At 40.8% G+C, this 12,647-nt stretch overlaps 1 protein-coding gene across 1 annotated transcript; it reads right to left on the reverse strand.

The window, feature by feature from the left end:
- Nucleotides 1-7,153: 7,153 nt before the first annotated feature.
- On the reverse strand, nt 7,154-11,875 carry LOC128144998 (lymphotactin-like). Its single transcript, XM_052794559.1, has 3 exons — nt 11,622-11,875; nt 8,928-9,045; nt 7,154-8,181 (listed from the first exon to the last, which is right to left on the reverse strand). The coding sequence occupies exons 1-3, from the start codon at nt 11,767-11,769 to the stop codon at nt 8,076-8,078; spliced, it is 372 nt and encodes a 123-aa protein (XP_052650519.1). The 5' UTR covers nt 11,770-11,875; the 3' UTR covers nt 7,154-8,075.
- Between the last annotated feature and the right edge of the window lie 772 nt (nt 11,876-12,647).

Genomic DNA, 12,647 nt, shown 5'->3' on the forward strand with positions numbered 1-12,647 from the left:
TAAATGATAAAATATAATTTTAAAAATTTAAATGTAAATATATTTTTAAAATTTAAATGTGAAATACAAATATAGACAGTTGAAAGAGTTAAACCTCCCAGGATTTTTGTGGGATTTACTATTTGTATTCTCAACCCAGTAGTTTGCCAAGGTTAACATGAATTTGCAAAACGTTTTGGTCTACCTGAGGCTTCTTTTTTTAATTTCAGCAAAGTCTCAACCGTGAAATGTCATCTTCAGCTGCATGACCAGGATTCTTTACTGGAGTGAAATAATATATTGCTGTGGCTTCAAGGAGCTCTTTTGGCTTATTCAGTGAGCATGGATTTACTTGAAGGGCTCTGGAGGCTCGGAGAACTCAAATTCCATCTAACTAGCAATGGCCAGTATGATGTATACATTCCCCTGTCACATGATGTAGTTACAGCTAGATGGCTATTAACCTCATATAGTAGTTAATTCCCAGAAAATACAAGCAGAGATGTAGGGTTGAATGGGGCCTGTGTTTGTTCAGAGACTTTCTTGCTGCTTAGTGAGTAGCAGTTTCAAGTAGTTGAAGGTGCAGGTGGTGAGTTTGCTGGTTCTTGCTATATTTGGTGCCATGTTTAGTCAACTGCTGTAGGTTTGCACTGTACCTTATGAGTGGGTTTAAGAGAGTGCATTTGGAAGAGACTATGTGGTTAGGAGTGGATATAACTTTAGGAATGGTCTTGGGAATGTTTGTGGAGCAGCACTAAGTACCACTAGTAGGAACATCTCAAAATGTTCTCCAAGGATAGAGCAACGGTTACATAGGATGAAAACTGCTCTGTTTTTCTCCAAGTGTATAAACTGCCATGGTTTTATTTTGAGTGCCAACTTCCAATACTGTACAGCACCTGTAAATTCTGTATGCACAGCAGCTCCAAAAATGAAGGTTAATATGTCTTAAGGTAGGCGTCCAAAAATAGAAGCCACCCCCTCCTCTCCCTGGTGTGCAGTTTTGAAAAGAATGAAGTGTATCAAAAGGCCAACAGCTCTGTAGTGACTGCTAGTGAAGTGATGGTGATCCCAGTCATTATTCCTCTCTTCCCCATACAAACGTGTTCTGCAGAGAGAATGCACTGAGGATTTACTATGATGGAGATGACGGCCTAAAAAAGTCTGGGCAGCTCTTACCAAGAAGCTCGTAGTATCTATGAGCACGTTCTCAATTCATGCTGCAGGAACCAGCCTTCTAAGACAAATCAGGAAATGCCATGAGCACCAAGGTCTACATCTATAATTCCATGTATCTCCTTTTTTTTATCTCCTGTCATTCACTTTTTTTTCACCCACACTTCTTTGCCGCTACTATTCTTGGCTGTCGTTCCTTCTCCATTTCTACTTCTCATGACAGGACCAATACAGCTCTGGAAGGGGTATCACATGTCCCTTCTGTGGGGTGAAACTTGTCAAAAGTTTAATGCTTTCTCCTGACCTCCAGGGAGCCCAGGCTGATACCACAAAGTGCTTGGGCTGGCTGAGGGAAAGTGTGGAAGACACACTCTCACCTGCAGAATGTAACCATTGCTGCAAGTCACCTTGTGAATCCCACTTTTGAGTAGGGGCTCTGTTGGTCAGCCACAGAGAAGTTTGCGGGGCTTCAAAGCAAAACATATGTTGTAGAGAGTTTGCAAATATGTTCATGTAATTCCAGACCATCTGCTGGAGTCCTGAGATTAAATGACTTTTGAGATGGTAAAAAACACCCAGCTATAGTTCTACTAAAATGTTTATCTGTAACCACAAAACTTCTTCCACGATTTTCTCCGAGTGGTAACTGTTTCTTATGGTTGTAGTTTTAAAGACTGAATTTAGACATTCTTGGAACTTTCATTCACTACAAGTAGTGACAATAAGGAGGAATCAACCTGTTTGAGTTTAAAAAGTGACATTTACTCCAGCTATTTTTCTGGAATTGGATGATTTTTCATTAAAGAAGTTAAATCTTAGCCCATAAAACATATGCCTTAGAGTAAGTTTTTTAAATCATATTACTAATTTTATCCATTAAGTAATTACTACTACACTTCTTTCTAGAATAATAAAAATCTAGAAATGGAGATCTGCAATATTTTGCTGATTTAGCTGCTTGACTCGATTGGTATCATTACAGCAGGCCCTTCTGAGCAGACAAGGTCTCCCTCATGAGAGATGTTCATGCTAGAAGGCCTTAAATCAAACGTGTGCCAGCCAGCACCTCATGAAAAGCACCCCAAGGATAGTACCAGGCCTACAGGAATCGGCAAATCATAGCATGGCAATTCCTATTCAAGGTTTGTTGATAGGCAGGGTTAGGATGACCCTGGAGGTAGGCTGGAGCCCTAACAGAGCCATTTTCTTCTCACACCGCCCAGGGAGGCACTAGGCAATTATCACGAGTTTTTTTGTGAGTCAGTGTTGTCCCACTGGGGAATACCAGGGTAACTCTCTAATGGTCTCAGACCAGCGGGCATGTTGGAGCTGGCACCACGGTGGACATTAGGCAGCAGGTGGTAGGAAACAAGCAGGTATTTTCCCCACTGAGAAGCCTAGAGAAGCCTCGTCTTGCACATGTATTCATATGCATGCACAAACACATGAATGCACATGGATGCATGCACCCTTACCGTCACTCTCTCCAACGCTAATCTTTCAGGGAGACTCCAAGTCCTAGTGCTTACTCTTACACCAAACACTTCTTCACCTAATGGTCTTGAAGGAACTGTAACCCCAGTGTGGAACTAAAAGGTTCAGAAACCCAGAGGGAATGAAAAAGTTATGAGATTTGTTTCAGGTGTTACGATTTCTAAATAGCTTTTGAGGTATTGTTTTTTCTTCAGTGTTTAAGGGCTTAATGCAAGAAATACTCAATATGATATGTAATAATCAGCCCAAATCAAGTGACAGCCACTGCACAAAAATGAACAATTAAGTCATTAGTGGAGCAGGACATGAGCTTGTATTTTTGGAGTCCTTTTCTTGTGTCTTGTGACAGGACCAGCTTCTTTCTTTGCATAACAAACATGCAATAATTTGGTCTAGACTCTTTTATTCTAAGCCACAGCCAGACAGGAAGGAAAAATAAACCTGCTGCAGGAAAGGGCCTATTGTGTAACCCCATTTTTTGTGGTCTACTTAAAGGAACAGAGTAGGGGCAATAAGCAGGCCTTGAACCTGCACATGCTCTGGAAATGTCTCAAATGAGCCTCACAAAGTTAGAAGGTTCATTTAAATTGCCATCTCATACTTGGTTTTGGGATAGTTATATACTGTTTCATACAACAGGCTTCTCAAACTCCCTGGAGATCAGGTGCTGGAAAGTGTGTTGCTGGTTTGCTCTGGTCATTTTCTAGATGGGTCTTTTATGGGCTGATGTATCCTTTTTCTAATGATGGTGAAATTATTAGCAGAAGAGGGTTTTTTGCAGTACTTCCTTTCCTGTTTGGAATGTAGAAACACACAGGCAGATTGTGCAAATATGGAAACACAATTTTTTGTCAGTCTGAACCTGCTGGTTCAGTTGTTCTAATGTTTTCTAGTCTAGAGGGTGAGAAGGATCAGGTGAAATAGTTTTTTTTTTTTTTCTCTGCTTTGGCATTAGCTCTTTGTTGTACAATTTCCCCTCTCTCTGCTGCCTTAAACTGTCAGGTGAAATGGGGGGAAGGTGAACCATGATATGACGCCAGAATATTTTTTAAATCTTCTGGGCAGCCTCTGTAGGAGTTGTCCCGGCAGGTCTGTTCCCTTCTCAGATCTCCTAACCAAAATACAAGTTGTGGGTGGATAGCATGGTGTGGGAAATGGTAGACAGAAATAGTTCTCAGTGTTAGTAAGTGCACAGGCATTGTGGTAGGCAGTAAGGGGAGTCAGAAGGGTGCCCTTAGAACGGGTCCAGTATTGCTGCAGGAAGGGCCTTAGATGTACCTAGAGAGCGGATGGGCTCACTGGGGCATGCAGCAGCGGTAGTGCCAATCTTAAAGCACGCTATATAGAGTTTTATTATGCTGTCTGAATCAAGTGCCCGGCTAATACTCATATTCTGAATTACACTGACAACCACTTGCAGTGTAGTAATTTCAGATATTTTCAATTTGTTGATTCCTAAAAATTTGCTAGTGGAAGAGTATAGCTTGGGGCTTCCAGGTTTATGGCACATCTTTTAAGCTTCTGTTCCCTAGCGCACATGCCACAGAGCAGAGATGATAAATCAAGGGAGCAAGTGAGCTGCTAGAAGACTGTGACTTAATAAGGACATAATGGCAGCTACCTCATACCACTTTTTCCTGAACTAACTCCCTGTCACTCCTTTCCTATTTGTTACTTCCCTACCTTTCCCCTCACCTTCTCCTGTACTGGCCTGCCATAAAATTTGAATTGGCATCTTCTGTAGCAAACACCAATAATTTCGGTTGAGTAATCAATTAATTTTCAATTTAAAATACAAGGTTTAGCTTTTCAAAATCCATGCGGTACATTGTTCCACAGGGATAAGAGAAGAAAAATATCTGTATTTGCTGAATTAACATGCCTTACTTGTCATGTCACGTACCAATATTTGGCAAAATAGTATCACCGATGCATTAATATTTGCACACGGGTACCCAGTCCTCCTCCCTTTTCTTCTTCCTCTGTAGGGTCTTCAGCAATCTGTTAAAATAAGTGATCAGCTAATGAAAACCTCCAGTGTAAAGCAAAGCAAAAATGACAGTCAGAAGGCGTGTAGAAAACCAATCAAGGAATATCCCAGCTCATCACTGGGGGTTAGGGATTGAATGTTGCAGTAATAGTTTCCAGGAAAGCTGATTGTTATTGTAAACCCTTAACTTTCTAGTTCCTTAATTATACATAACCAGTGAAAAGAATACAGCTGCAGCTATGTAAAGTCATTGCCCAGGAAGTATACTTTTTTAACGCAAAAAGCCAGCATGCCCAAAGGGGTGGGTAGTTGTCCTGTCTGCCTCTGTTGAAGTCGGTGAAGCTGTGAATACACAGGTTGAGGGTTTGTCCGCTGTGCTCTCTGCTGTCTTTCCCGTGTGCTAAAGATCTGAACACAGTGCATCTCTCCAGTCCCTTTGGAAACCGTGCGAGTGGTGTGCGACGGAAGAGAAGTGGTTGACTTGTTTCAAATATTGCTGCTCCCTGGTCTGCCATGTTTATTTGGAGGGTCCTTTCTGGCAAAGTGGTGCACAGATCTTACAAAAGGAGTCAAAGGAAATTAATGTTCATGTTACAGGCTGCAATCTAGCAGAGGATAAGCAGGAAGGGAAGCAATCACTGTGAGCCCTCTGCTCCCTGCCTCACTTGGAGAGAAAATGGTGGGCAGCCAGGTGCAGGGAGGACATCAGTGCAACACAGCCCCAGATCTTCAAATGTACCTTGGAGCCTAACTTCTTGTTTTTCTAAGCGAGATGTTTCCTAAGGATGTTGGAGAGACCGAGACGCTGGTTCTTACTTGCCTCCAACACAACAGCAGCACTCTAGTTTTTCATTTTGCACTTGCCTTTTGTGCGTGTGTGTGAGAAAAGGAGGTTTAATCATATTTTCCATTCTTTCTAAAGCATTTTGAGAGCCTCAGGGAAAAGTGCTAGGTAGGAGCCGTGCCATTACAGATAAGCTTCCACATTATACACAGCTAGAGAGGACAAAAATAGCACACAACTGGGACCACAGCAAGGACTGGGGTAAGGAATGGTCAGGGAAAGATAGGGAAGTCCCTGGGGTTTAATGGCTGAGTAGGAAGAGATGTTGAGAGCACTGATCACCCGTAGTAATTAACTCCCAAGAAGTACACAAGGATCATTACAGATCTTGCAAGGTATAACAAACAAGATGTAATTATTAAGTAGGATGATTCACTCTTAAAAATCATTATTAATCATGCTATGAACTGTAATGATGAGCAGATATAAAGTATTAATTGCTATGTGATGGTTAATTAACATATCCTCAGGTTGTGATAGTCCTAATTAAAAAAAATTATATTCACTTCAGCAAGATTAATTCCAGGATAAGGTACTACTGAGTATGAGCAAAGGCATTAAAATTCTGCTTGCCAAAAGCATGTTAGTACTGGTCCTGGATGAATTCAATCTGTGGAAGCTGATGGTATTCATCTGAGAGAGCTTACCATAAAAATGCTTTTATAGGTGATGTGGTTTTGTAGCCTGCTGATAGTCTGATGATGCTGAAGGGAACAGGAGTGTTTCTGTTGTCTGTAACATGAGGGACTGGGGCCTTGAGGTTGGTGATTCAAAATGAATGAGCACCAGTTTATATATTGCTGTACTCCAGAAACATCTTATCTCAACATTTATTTCTACTTGTAAAGCTCTTCTTACAAAGTTTGTAGGAGCAACTATTTTTTTTCTAGTGTAGTTGATATTGAGAACTTCAGTAAGGAAGCATCACCCCGTATAATGGAGGCTCAGTAGCCTGCCTTGGCTCTGCTCTGTAGTGTGACTCATACAGTCATCATTCTCTTCCCTGCCTGAGCAGCAGCATTGCTTTAAAACCTATCCTGGATAGTGAAAACTAAATGCATTTCCCTACACAGGACTGAGCTACGACAAAACGTGAGCCAAAGGAGACAACTTCTGTCTGCAGACTTGACCAGACCAGGACACTGTGAAGACTGGCTTCGAGTAACGTGATCTTATTTCTATAGTGTAGTTTGGAAGTGCTGTAGTTTCATGTGTATCGCTAAGAGGTTATTTGTGATGAAAAGCCCATAGTTTAGCAGCAGTGCAAGCTACCTACATGCGGTGGTATGAGAGGAAGTTTATTCCTGGAAGCCCTTTGCCTATACCTCTCCTCCACCCCTTGAGCTCCTCAAATGCCAGTTTCTTTCTCTCGCTGCCCAGAGCTCTTCTGTGTCTGCTTCTGATAACATGACAATCATCCTAGCGTTGTATGAAGTCTGACTTTTAAGTACCCAAACTTTTGAATAGGTATTGTCTGAAATATGGGCTTTACAGCTGAAATATGGTGTAGAAAGCTCAGAATCAGGTTGCTTTTGAACAGTCCGAGTCATGAGTTGGTAGTAGTGTCAGCTCTAGCTAGCTTGCCCAAAAGTTCTCAGATTTGTGCTGTCATCTTGGTACCTGTTTCAACAATCTCCATCTGCATTACTTACAAGCAGACAAACGTACCATTTGATTCCAGGTTTATAGTAACTTTATTAAAATTCAAAACATTCAATTAGTAAAATTTATCAACTTTGAAAACATAAGACATTTACATATACATAGTTCTCTAGGGCAGGGAGTTCCCGTGAGTTTGTGAAATACAGATTCCAGACATGGTTTGTTCTCGCTTATTTAGAGAAAAGCAAAGGAAAAAGTAAAACGATTGTTTTGGCTTTGTCTCACATGAGGGTGAAATTGAAGCAACTTCACAGAAATCAGTGGGTAGGATAAGTCTTCCCCAGTACAAGGCTGAATAGAGTTACACTGAATTACTCCAGGTCATCCCTTGGTGAGAGTATCTTTACATCATTGTGGACTGAGCTAATAGTGCACTACAGTGTATAAAAATAGAAGGCCCAAGGATCATCTTCTGAATATTGCACTGATCAGGTGATAGTCTGAAGCATGTGATTAGTTTACTTATATGTTATATATATGTGAGTAACCATTAAATTATATAGCACCTTCTCAAACGCAGCACTCAATGCAGAACATTCTGACCTCCATCAGGATGGAGGTCTACATTCATCCAGCTCTGTGGGAGCTCATCTTCTTCCCTACTAGTATGTGAACTATCCGCTATTTACCCTTAAATGCCATACTGGTCAGGACAGCAAGGATGAGAAGATATCTACATTCAGTTGTACATAAATATTAGCAAGCATTTCAGAAAATAAACAGTATAACAGAGTCCAGCTATAAAATGAAGAAGTCAGCAGACATTCAACTAGTGATGAACAGATTCTGGTGAGTTTGTGTTTGTTCAGCGATTTTATTGCCGATTGATAAATAGGAATTAAAAGCAGATACTAAGGCTTTCTTCTCTGTTATGTGCAGCACTGATGATGATTCCATTTAGTTGCCCTTAGATGCTTGCCTAGGGCAGGATTATCTGCCTTTGGTGGTACGTTTTTGGTCTATCTTCTTCATAGCAGCCTGCACCCATTTCTGTTTGGGGCTTACGCAGATCTTGATACCTTTTGTGGTGATAAACCTATAGGAAGAAACAAACAAACCAGGTGGCCATTAAATTCCAGTCTCCAAACCCAGTTTTACTCTTCTTGGTTTTTATGCAGAACACAAGGAACAATGTGGTAAAATCATATCACATGCCAGAGTTTGTAGTTTTTAGCTGGAATAATAGCAGTCAGCAACACTAGTTCCCTATTTACGGCATAGGTATGTAACATACGTGGTCACGTGCATGTATACTGCTATTTAAAAAAAGGAGCATACCTGATATTCTGTGATTTTATATGAAATCATGATGCACCCTCACCTCCCAGGAGCGGATCCCAGATTTGATAAATATGCATGCTCATGAGATCAAAAGACCAAACACAGCTCCTAGCAGGAGGCAGAGTTACCCCAAACTCTTCCATGTGATCTTTCCCCTGGGCTTGACTCAGTGCCTCTGACAGTGTTTGGCTTCTGACTGCTCCACCCTGACCCTTTGCTGAGATTTTTTCCCCACTTTCTGGGCACAAAAGATCTGGCTGTTCAGTGAAATTTCTGCCAGTGTTTGTGATCAGCGTACATCTCCCAGCTCTCTGAGGCTCACCCTCTTCCCTCACTCCCTCAGCTGCCAGGTGACTGCTTCATGGAGGAACTGGAAGGGTGACTTGAATTAGCCAGATTTCGTGAGTTGGGCCATGAAATGTTTTCTGATGCTCCTTCCCTTTTGATGGTGGCATGTTTGGATAGATGAGTCTGAAGGTGAACCGTGCACTGGATACTTACATGATGGCTTCTACTGGAATTTGTTGCTTTTCATAGCTGACAAGCTTTCGGATGTTCAGTTGCTCTGTAGACAGGTTTACGCAACTGATTTTTCGCATGGGCTGACTTCCAATGCCCCCTAGAAGGGGAAAGATAGATAAATGACAAAGACAGTCAATACTATATATGTATTTAGCCGTAATTACTTAATTATGAATTCCAGAAGATTCTCAGTTGTGGTTAGAACATGAGTGTCTCATGATGTACAGCCACAATACCAGTTATACAAGAGAGCTTAAGGTATTTTTTGTGATACGTTCTACCATCTCTAAAGTGTTATTGCTATTTCAGTTAAGATACTAATCTTCACCCGTTCTCCCGAACAATTGTATAATCTTTCTGTCCCTAGGGAGTTACTGCTTCCATGGCAGAAAAGGTATTTGGCATCATTCATAATCAGGTCTGTATCATCTGCAAATAAGTGTCCATATGGAGTAGCACTTAGAACCGGTACCTTTACTGGGTAGATTTCCAAATGCCATCTGAATGTAGATCAGTAATTCCCCCTACTTTCCAAGTGAAGGAAAGGAAAGCAAGGCTACTTGTCTCACGCTGGACATCCAAAACTAGCATTAAAAAAAAATTGTTGAAAGAAAGGGAGTTATATCTGCAAAAAGACTAAGTACTTGTACACTCTTGCTGTAAGTCTGGTTTCATAGGCAATGGATTGCTACCTAATCCTCTCCTTCCTCCAACATTTTTATACATTTCAGGGAAATGCACTGGTGATTAATAAAGAGGATTGCAGTATCAGTGTAAAATTCTCTAGGCAGTTGTTACCTTACATGTCGATAACTAAAAATGGGAGCTCTTTTAAGTGAGATGGAGTATATGTATACATTACTGGAAGCCTCCGCTTGCTAGTTTCTGGTTTTCTCCCATCCATCAAAGACAGGTTTGGAAAGGCATGAGGGGGACAAACAGAATACTGCTGTATTCTGAGGTTTCTTTTTAAAGAATTTATAGAGAAACTGGCTTGAGAAAAGTCCAACAGCTGTTCAGGTACAACTTGCTAAATATAAAACCTGCTTCACGTAATCTCATTATCTGTGAGCTTTTCTTTGTTTGAAATAATTGGAATAGCTGAGGCAAAGACACATCATCCTTTGGAGAAGCTGTAGCATAGCCAGTGCATGGGTACTGGCAGAGTTACTAATTCTTGAGATTTTGTTTGCCTGAAGGAATATTTCTTCTGATCTTGCTTTAGTCATGAGTAACATGATGTATTTTTTGATGAATCATTATAAATATGTATCTTACTGCCTCAGACTGGTTTTCAACATGTGACATTGAAGAGCTCGAAGATAGTTAAGCAATCCTTACTAGTCCTGGAACTATTCTCTCTACTACTAAATTATCTCCAGGGAATGCATACAGGGAATACCAGCAGAGCTCCTCTAAGCCTGGGAATGAAACCAAACTGTTCTGCATCTGTAACTACCCTTTTTTCCTGGTGGTTTTTTTTTTTCTTTATCATTCTTCTTTTGAATCCTTTTTCTATCCCTTGCACAGCACCTCGGTGTGCTTTTTCAGACTTGGTGATATTTATGGCAAATTATACAACCTGGAGAATGACATTACAAACTGGCAGTCTGTGGTATGAAGCCACATGTTGCCAAGATGAACAGCAGTAGCGTTAATCACCACATGAGAATGTAGTATGATCTAGATCTAGGGGCACTAGGTCAATATACTCAGTGTATAGCTACATAATCTTCACAGGTCTCAGTTTGGTTTTGGTGTGGTTTTGTGAAGATGCCTTTTCTGTGTGTTTCTCTTTGCATATTTTTGTGGGTTTGCATATGGCTTGCATATGAGTGTTTTCTGTGATTATGTGCTTGTTTGCGTGAATCTGATTGTGTATAGAGATGACATGTGCTTATGTGTGTATTATGGCTTCACATGACACGCATAGCCTAATCCAAAAGTTACAGACCTAAACATCACTGTAGACAAACTTATTTAAAGCATGGCTAATAATCATGGCTCATCTCAGTGCTCATAAATGGTCTCAAACAAGAGGTTAAATTGTATGAAATCAGGAAGAGAGAGAAGACATTGTATAAATCCATTGCTGCTCTTTGCAGTTTTTGTTCATAGTATGCCTGTCTGTACCAAAATATTTGGCTAGAAACAAGCAAATAGGCAATATTTGATACAGAACTGGAAGAACTTTTTAAAATAGGGACATTAGAGGGATTGAGGATATATAGTTAGAGAAAGACAAATAAAAAATAATATAATAAAAATACACACAAAAGTAGTATATCTGGAAAAAGAAAAAAGTACATCTTATTGAAGAAATATTATTCATTAAACGTTAGTAACCTATAGAACTCATTGCTATATGGCACCAGTGATATTAAAAGACATTGTGTCTTCAAGATTTCATTATTTTAAGAGAGAGAATAATGCACAGAAACCTTTAAGTGCTCTAAGACACAGAATCTCTCCTTGCATTAAGGCAGAAGCCAACCACTAATTAACAGGACATCAGATGAAATCTCCCATAAAGCTGGCTTTCTTGTGGTTCTGATCTGGATTTCTTGCAAGTTTTATCTTATGAATCAGCTCTGGCTGAGAATGAATCCTGCTCATCAGACCTCTGGTGCAATCTGGAGCAATTTCTGTCTTCCTCTTGGGTTGTAAACTTACCTTTCACTGTGTGCACAGAGAAGACGCCAAGCCAGAAGATGATGAGGATAGCTGCAACGTGGAGTTTCATTGCTGGTGGCTTCTTTGTCAAGGTAGAGAAGAAAGTGGCTGTTGTCAGCCCTCTTTCACAGAGTTTATATATTGTCATTCAGTGGTCAGTTCTTGTGTTCACTTTGGGGGCGTCATGGGGGGGCTGACTATAAGTGGAAAAAATTGAGTGGCAGTACTTTTTCTGGTGACAGAGAACCACCTCCTTTCCCCCACCCGTCCTTCACTAGCCCCCCTGTGAAATCTTTTCCTGCTCAAACCCTGCTGTGGTTGCACTTGCTTCTGTGTTGCGAGTAGGGTTTACTTCAAGCTGCAAAAAGTGAGAGCTCTTGTTCTGTAGTGGAAACCTTTAATGAATGTTCCTGTCCTTTCACACCTCGGTTTAGAGAGCTGTAGCTAAGCTGTACCACAGATGCACAGAGTAACATTCAGAGTTACCTCTTTGACCAATGGACCACTTAAAGGGGAACTGTGAGCTAAAGGATGATGGAAACAGGAACGCCTTGGCTTTTTCCATAGTGGCTGTAGATGGTCACTTTAATGCATAGGTTTGGAGGAGGATGACTCCTGTTTCCTATGTGTCGTGGAGCTTGTCAAAACTCTTCTGTTTTCTATGTGATTTGATATGGCCAAAGCTGATATCACTATGTGCTGGGAGAAGGAAGAGTGAACGCACTTTTACATACAGAGGCAAATCCACTAGTCCTCCTGCCAGTCAACCATAACTAAAATTCAATGGTTTCAAAGAGGAATAAGAGGTTTTGGGGTTTTGTTTTGGTTTTTTTCCCCCTGTGGTGTGGTCTTTCTAGTATAAAGAATGGAGCCCAAGAAAGTAACCAGGCAATCATAGAGGCGCAATTTATAGGAAAGTTCATTGCACTTCCATGTAAACGTGGTGTTGATAACAGGTCTGTCAACTTGTTCTAATTGTACCTCTATCAAAAGTGTCCTTTTCTGCAGTCTCTGCTAGCCATATTA

The sequence above is a fragment of the Harpia harpyja genome, chromosome 8, assembly GCF_026419915.1.
Source record: "Harpia harpyja isolate bHarHar1 chromosome 8, bHarHar1 primary haplotype, whole genome shotgun sequence".
NCBI lineage: Eukaryota > Metazoa > Chordata > Aves > Accipitriformes > Accipitridae > Harpia > Harpia harpyja.